At 34.4% G+C, this 8491-nt stretch overlaps 1 protein-coding gene across 1 annotated transcript; it reads left to right on the top strand.

Moving 5' to 3' along the window:
- Nucleotides 1–213: 213 nt before the first annotated feature.
- On the top strand, nucleotides 214–6301 carry LOC120775334 (NADH dehydrogenase [ubiquinone] flavoprotein 1, mitochondrial-like). The gene is made up of 3 exons (XM_040105475.1): nucleotides 214–295; nucleotides 4678–4716; nucleotides 4785–6301. Coding segments are annotated over exons 2-3 (1509 nt in total). The 5' UTR covers nucleotides 214–295; nucleotides 4678–4714; the 3' UTR covers nucleotides 6292–6301.
- Nucleotides 6302–8491: the final 2190 nt, after the last annotated feature.

Raw genomic sequence — 8491 nt, forward strand, 5'->3', positions numbered from 1 at the left:
TAAGCCAAGCCAAACTTACCACAGTGTTGTCTTTGTGGTGGAGAAGGCAAATTCAACATGTTTTTGCCACTCGTTTTCCGTCTTCCTTGAGTGAGCATACAAAAGGCTTGAGTGCTTTATTTACCAGATTGTGGGAGAAAAGATGAATATCACAAGTTTACAACAGTGTGAATGAACAAATGCTATAAAAAAGGTGTTGTAGCGGGAGCTGCAGAGATCTATGGAATATGAATAAGTGTTTTCTACCAAAATGCGTGAATCTGATTAATGGATATGAGCGTTGCATAGCCTAAGAGTACGTGTCGATGTTTTGCTGATTTACCTTTATATAGCAGCTTAAGTTAGATAATTGTTCAGAACACATATAATAGCATTAATTACATTAAAGTATTTAAAAACAAGTTAGCAACGGAACGGTTCAGAGTACCCGACCTTTTCATAATTTGCTAATTGTACGGTTCAACCAGATGAGAAAATACTTTCAGGTCTGACAGAACTTTTTATTAAACAAGTATGGAAGAGCTAAGTTCGCTTTAATCTCTTACAACTCGCAAGAATCAATGCCCGAGAAATTCCTTCAGGTGGTCGCAAAAATGTGTATTAAAGTATGTTGCGAAAGAATTAAAATTAGTTTTATTGCTATGTTTTAGTTCGCGTCTACTAAAATTACTCTAATAGGATCGAAATTCTTTATATTAGGGATATGAGGCTTAGACCATTGGCATAGACCCTTTCCACTCTAATTCAGCGCCAAACGACATAGTTTTTAAGAAATCTTCCCAATTTAGTTTCATTAAAATATTCCATTTTGACTAATTTGAACAGTTTACCTAGGGGTGTTTGAACAGTTTTAGGGCGCTATTCGCGAAGTGCTTTATACCGCAACATTGCTTGGTGCTTTAATTATATACTGGAATGTGAAATTATATACTGGAATATGAGAATATCAGATGGAATTTAAATTGATTTTTATAATGTAAATTGTTAATTTCAACAGAATCTTATTTACCAAAATTGGTTGAAATCGCGATCTGTAGCAACATGTTGTAAGAGTACAAAAATGTTGCCTAACAATTCAACATTCATTATTCAACGAAACCGTGAATGTATTATAATCATATTTGGTATCTTATTATCTTAACCAGAAATGTAAGCTTAAGGGGGTTCTCTCATGTGAACGCATACATTTTACCACTTTTTAGAAAATTTTTTTTAATGCGACAACGAAATTCAATCATTTTAATTTTTTAATATATTCTTATTTGTATTTTGAAAAGTACAAAAAATTTTTTTTTCGTTTTTTACATTTTTAATATATATTTTTTTAAGGTGTACCGGTGGTCTAGAACCCTCAAATTAAGGGTGTTTTCTGGATTTTTTTTTAAGGTTTAAAAAAGAGCAATCAATTTAAAATTTTTACAGTTTATTTACACACTTATGAAAAGTACAAAAATATTTTTTAGTTAAATAAAAAAAATTTTTAACAATGTTAAAAATGGCGTCCAAAAAAAGCTATCTTAAAAGATGACTTTCGGTGCCGTTGTTGATTTTGATTCTTTTGAACATCTGAAACATAAAAACCAAATAAATTATTAATCAATAGGAGTGTAGCTAAAAAAATTGAAAATTAAAAAAATTTCGCGCTTTTGTAGTTCACATTCTGAAAACAACTATTTTTGGAGCAGTTTTAGATCGAAAAAAATCGAAGTTCTTAAAATAAAAATTTGATCGTAGTCCCAGCGAGCGATAGATATTGATCTTATAAACACCATATTAAAATTTCAAGTGATTCGGATGGATAGTTTTTTTTTCATCAACGGCACGCCGAAAAAAGTACTTTTGAGATACTTAAATGACGTACAAAGCATCCATTCATCGAGCCCCTCGACCGCGCGCTACCTGCTAAAACGGCTGTAGAAGCTAAAATAATTTGAATATCCTTCCAAAAATTTTACAGTATATTCTTAAAGGACTATACTTTCGAACTATCAACAAATTTTTTTTGAAAATTCTAGACCATCGGGACCCCTTAAATCAAAGTAGTCCCCAACAAAAAAAAGTAGTTCACTGGTCATGGTGATAGCGGCTGTTCATGTTGTCTGAAATAAAAAAATCGAATGGATTATTATTCAGTAGTTCTGCGGCTAACGTCCCTACCAAATATAATCAATTTCATTAAAAAAAAAATGTCGAACTTCAAACAAAGTCACGAAAATCTTGTTTTTTTTCGTTAAAAATCGTTTCAAAAAATATGAAAATATTTTCGAAAATAAACAATGCTGGTAGGGACGATAACTATAAATGAGTAGAAGAACATATGTAAATTTTAAAGCAATCGGTTGAATACTTTTTTTTAGGACCATGACAGTTTCAGAAAATGATGATTCGAGAAAAATGCGTTTAGAAACGTAGCAACTGCAGACTTGTCAGGGCGCCTGGTAGACAGTCGCTTGCGACACATCGGCGACTATGAGCTGTAACTTATCAAATACTATGAGTTTCGGTCTGCATTTTTAACAGCATGTTTGCAATAGGTTTTACTGTCAAAATATAAAAAAAAAATATTTTTCGAAGTGATTACATGAGAATACCCCCTTAAGATATTTTGTGTTTTAGCAAAAGGTCAACTAGAGCATTGTAAGTCATTAACCCATATTATGTATATAGGGTTAAGACTAAATGTCTAGACCAGTTTCATTCATGTTTAGCGCAAAATCAAAATTTTTTTTAGAAAACATAGCTTCTTCATTAAGTAAAATATCACACATTATAGCCAAAATAAAGTGTTTAAGGTGAAAATTCGGAGATCACTACATAGTGTAAATTGGGGTTAGGGGAAGGTTTGGGCTAATTGCAGTGTCTTCTGATATTTTTCAAGTTTCCTCGAGAACATGATTCCACGTTATTTTATAAATATAACTCACACACTGACCAACATATTCGGCATAAATTTTGCTAGAATCACGAAAATCATTATATAGTATATGGTATATGGGAGCTTGGCGTTATATTGACCAGAAATTTCCAAATTTTCATTTAATTTTCGCACATTTTCATCATTAAACTATAATACATACCATATATGTATTTCAAGTTCGATATATATTCGACATTACTTATATTACTGCCAAAGGCATCGAGTTCCACATATTCGGTATCTGGGGGCTTTTTGGGCGCGGCATTGTGTAAATTTTTATTCTGTTAACTTCAATTTATTTTATAGATTTACATATATGCAGAAAATATTAACCAGAGTATCGGAAATATGTACATATATTAGGGAAATGTGGTCTAGACCAATTTCATTAAAATTCTGCGTTAAACTACATAATTTTTCAGAAAACTAACCCTTAATTTCTTTAAAATATCACAAGCAAAAATTATATATGTAGTTCCCCTCCAAAAATTCTAGTCTGGTTCCCCCCTGTAATATATATATGTGACCTGGTCTACGAAAAGGGGGTTAACGTGCGAAAACTAGTTTTCTGGGAAAAGCTGTTAAAAATAATCGTCAGTTTCCCGTTATCTCATTAATTGTTCTCCTTTTTTTGACACCTAAGCCCCCTTTTCGTAGACCAGGTCACATATCGGGTTTTCCAATAACAGTGATATGATTTCTTTTCAACAAACATCACACCAAATGTCACCAGGAAATTGAAATTTTTTTTTTAATGTGGAGAACAATTGATACAATTAAGTTCTTCAAATGGTTTTTAGAACCATATACTCGTATTGTCAATATCAACTTCTTCCAATTTCAGCCATAAAAAGTTGGTTATCATCGATCACCATTGACAGTAATGTTTTGAAAAAACTACGAACGATGGTTCAATCAAACCAGAAACTACACCTAATTGTCAATTTAGGTGAATGTAATGGTTGTTCATGAATAATTTGTGGATTTTCTTTGCAGCAGAATCGACACTTTTTTTAAATTGGCGACCACTCAGATGAAAGTGAGCCTCATCAGAGAAGATTTTGAAGTTGTTTCAAGACAAAATCAGTAAAGTTCTTGAGTGAGAACAATTTTAAATTTTTTTATCAAATCCTTTTTCAAAATCCGCCTGTGTGGTTTGCGATGGTCCCAATTCTTGACAGTGGCTTGGAACCGACTACTGCAATATTTTCATTATTTCGAGCGGTGCTTTGTCTTATTGACACTTGAGCATTATCTAAAGAAAATGTACACTCGAAATTCGACGAATAGCGAGCAAAAGCGAGTTGCCACGACCATAAAATAGCCAAATTGCACAAAAAGTTGCTATTGGAGAACGATTATTGTGTTAATAAAATTGAATAATTTGTAAACGTTGTTCCTGCTGACTGCTTACTGAATAAATGCACATTAAAAATTGCCGAAACGAAACAAGGAAATCATATTATCCCCAAAAGGTAAACTCGGTCTTATGTAGTATACGGTAATTCGTAAAGGACTTCACACATTTTTAGCATTTAACTAAACTATGACTAATGTTATAAAATTTCTTACATACTCGTTCTGTAGCACCGTTGGTGTACAAAACTATTTCACTACATGTACATGTTGCGAGGGTACAAAAATTCCTCTTTTTGACAATTAACTTCAAATATAATTTGAAAATATTGACATATATACATACAAGCAAAATGAAATAAAATATTAAAAAGTCATTTTTTATTTTCGAGTATATACAACAGGAGTCCCAACTGAATCCGAGGTGGATTAAACTTACAAATGTAATAAATCGACTATAATTATCAGTTTGTGCATCCAGATTTCAAATAACCTTATATTTTACTTTTAGGTATGATATGAGGAGCATATTATGTTTACGAAATACAACGGCAAAATTGACGAAAAGTTCGACAGTAATCATTTCACATTTCCGCTTCAAAGGAGGAGATTCTTTAGCATCGAAAGGGTCCGGACCACCTCAGGGAACTAAATCAACGCCTCCAGTTCCTCCTGGTATGCCACCGCCTCAAACTAAAAAGACTTTTGGTCCTCTCTCAGATCAAGATAGAATTTTTACAAATCTTTATGGTCGACATGATTGGCGATTGAAAAGTGCACTGAGACAAGGAGATTGGTATAAGACTCATGACATATTATTGAAGGGATCAGAATGGATAATAAATGAAATAAAAGCATCTGGTTTGAGAGGTCGGGGTGGCGCAGGCTTTGCCACTGGTCTGAAATGGTCTTTCATGAATAAACCACCTGATGGTCGGCCAAAGTTTCTTGTAGTTAACGCAGACGAGGGCGAGCCAGGCACTTGTAAAGATCGTGAGATTCTACGCCATAGTCCTCACAAACTCGTGGAGGGCTGTCTTTTGGCAGGGCGGGCAATTGGTGCCCGAGCAGCTTTCATTTATATACGCGGCGAATTCTATAATGAATCATGTAATACGCAAACAGCCATTGCTGAGGCTTATAATGCCGGTTTTTTGGGTAAAAACGTCTGTGGAGCCGGATTCGACTTTGACGTTTATATGCATCGCGGAGCCGGTGCATATGTATGTGGTGAGGAAACAGCCTTGATTGAGTCTTTGGAAGGGAAAGCCGGTAAACCACGCTTAAAGCCTCCATTCCCTGCCGATGTGGGTGTATTTGGCTGTCCTACAACTGTTAATAACGTAGAAACTATATCCGTTACGCCTACCATTTTACGAAGAGGTGCCAATTGGTTTGCTAGCTTTGGTCGAACTCGCAACTCTGGTACGAAACTTTTTACTATTTCTGGCCATGTTAATAAGCCTTGTAGTATCGAAGAAGAGTTATCAATGCCACTTATGGAGATCATTGATCGTCATGCTGGTGGTGTGCGCGGCGGATGGGATAATTTGTTAGCTATTATTCCGGGAGGTTCTTCTACCCCAATTATACCAAAGAAAGTAGTAGAAACCGTTATAATGGATTTTGATGGTCTTTTAGCTGCGCAAACATCTTTAGGGACAGCGGCTATTATTGTAATGGATAAATCGACTGATGTCGTAAAAGCAATTGCTCGACTCTCTGCATTTTACAAGCATGAGAGCTGCGGACAGTGCACTCCTTGCCGGGAAGGTTTGGCTTGGATAAACAAAATCATGCAACGCTTTGTTATGGGCAAAGCTAAAATGGAGGAAATTAATATGATATTGGAGGTAACCAAGCAAATTGAAGGACACACCATATGCGCTTTAGCCGATGGAGCCGTTTGGCCTGTACAGGGTCTAATGCGTCATTTTAGGTCAGATGTTGAAGCTCGAATAAAACAGTTTGAACAGATAACAAAAAAGAAGCATTTCTCTGAAAGATGTACTCTATGATGATTTTTTGAAATATATTTTACAGCTTACATTCATTGCAAACGATTGTATATTTCAAACTTCCAGTTGAATTTAATTCGTATAGTATATTATATCGGTGAACTCCTATGTAAGATATTTTAGCAGAATTAATGAACGCATCATATTAAGCATGTAGTTTGATGCAATGCTTGAGTTAAGTTCAAAAAATTGCCTGGAAACATGTCTCTGAGTAGACTTGAGTAATGACAACAGTTAATGCAATCAGTCCATGTAAAATTTTGAAGTTTTATGTAAATATGCCTTGGCACAACATGGAAAAACCGCTGAGTAAAATATATGTTTTGAAGTTATCTTGTATTTGCAAGCATTAGTACCAAATTTGTATAGAGTTAAAGAGGAAAACTTATCAGTAATACTTGTAGTAATCTTAATGTCAACAGATACAATTTAGATTATACATACATATATGCTAATATGCATACCCTTTCCTACATATGTAAATGTATGCAGCAAGCATTGTTATATATTTAACTGCTGCTCCATTTTATGCATTTTTATTACGACTCTGTCTAATATTTAGTAACTATTTCGAAACCTTCAATCAATTTCAACTTTAACTAATATATTGGGTAGTCGAAAAAGTCTTTTCGTATTTCTAATCAAACTTCAACTTATTTCTTTATATACCAATAAATAACTAAACAAATACAAGGTCTGTCGCAAAAGAAACAGAACTTTTTAAATATAACTGTTTCTGGTGGCGCCACCTATTGGTGGGTATATGAAATAAAAAGTTTGATCTCTTGTTGACATTTCGTAAAAATTTTTTTAGACAATTGGATAACCACAATCGATGTTATCGATCAAAAAGTGACAGCAGCTTTTGGTCATCGGTCGTAAAATGCATTTTGAACAAAGAGCAAATATTAAATTTTGTTTTAAACTTGGGAAAACGTTCACTGAAACATTTCAAATGATGAAAAAAGTTTATGGTGATCAGTGCCTATCCCGTAGTAATGTGCATGAGTGGTTTAGCGATTCCAAGAAGGCCGTGAGGACCTCTGTGACGATCAGAAGTCGGTCGTCTTCAGAAGTCAAAAATAAAGACAATGCTGATTTGTTTTTACGATTCCGAGAGTATTTTACAACGAGAGTTCGTCCTACCTGGCCAATGGTGTGCTTTACCTTGGTGTTATGTAGAGTCTTTTGCCACGAATTCATCGTGCTCGACCACAATACTGTGAGGCAGGGTCCTGGCGCCTGTTGCACGATAAAGCGCCGTGTCATCGGTCGACGCTTGTCACTGATTTTTTGACAAAAAACTCCATATTAAGCATTAATCACTCACCCTACTCACCTGATCTGGCACCCTGTGATTTTTACCTATTTGGAAAACTTCATTTGCCTATGAAAGAGCACTGGTTTCAGGACATTTCGGCTATCCAAAAGGCGACGACCGATATTCTCAAAAGCATTCCGAAAAATGACCTTAAACGCTCATTTGAAATGCTAATTGACCGGGCTAAATGCTGTATCGAAGCACAAGGAAACTACTTTGAATAAAAAATATAACTTTTGAAAAATATAAATTTTTTGTTTTTTTTCTTTTAACAGTCCTGTTTCTTTTGCGACAGACCTTGTATGTACCATTTTTATCGACCACTTTTTGTCATTTTTTCGAAATTTCCAGAACGGAAGCGAGCGAAACATTGTTGTGCTACACGAACTGTTACAGCAACGTCTCCGTAAACTACGCATATATCATTGGTGGCTTGCGTGGCATTCTTACCCTTTTTATACAAAAATTTCAAAATATAGCGAATTTCTTCATTATTTTCACTCATTTTTGAACAGCTGTAACTTTTTTCAACTTGCCAGAATTAATTTTTTTGGTTGAATGAGGCATAAACTCTCACGATTACCCAAGATACCCAAATAATTTTTGATTGTAAATAAAAAAAGGGTCTCAATATAGATATTTATGAGCATAGGACAAACTAGAAATTTGCTATTGCACATAAATTTTGGAAACCGTAAACTTTGTACCTACAATATATAATCGGTATTTTTTTAAGAGTACATGTAGTTTTGTAGGAATTGTATATCAATAGTTTGGTGTCTACTGGGAGTGCACATGCAGTAAATTGACACATGTATACGAATAAAAAGTGCAATTTTATAAACGCATAATATAACTAACACAATGCCTTTAGTTAAA

The sequence above is a fragment of the Bactrocera tryoni genome, chromosome 4 (genome assembly GCF_016617805.1).
Source record: "Bactrocera tryoni isolate S06 chromosome 4, CSIRO_BtryS06_freeze2, whole genome shotgun sequence".
In the NCBI taxonomy this organism is placed as follows: domain Eukaryota; kingdom Metazoa; phylum Arthropoda; class Insecta; order Diptera; family Tephritidae; genus Bactrocera; species Bactrocera tryoni.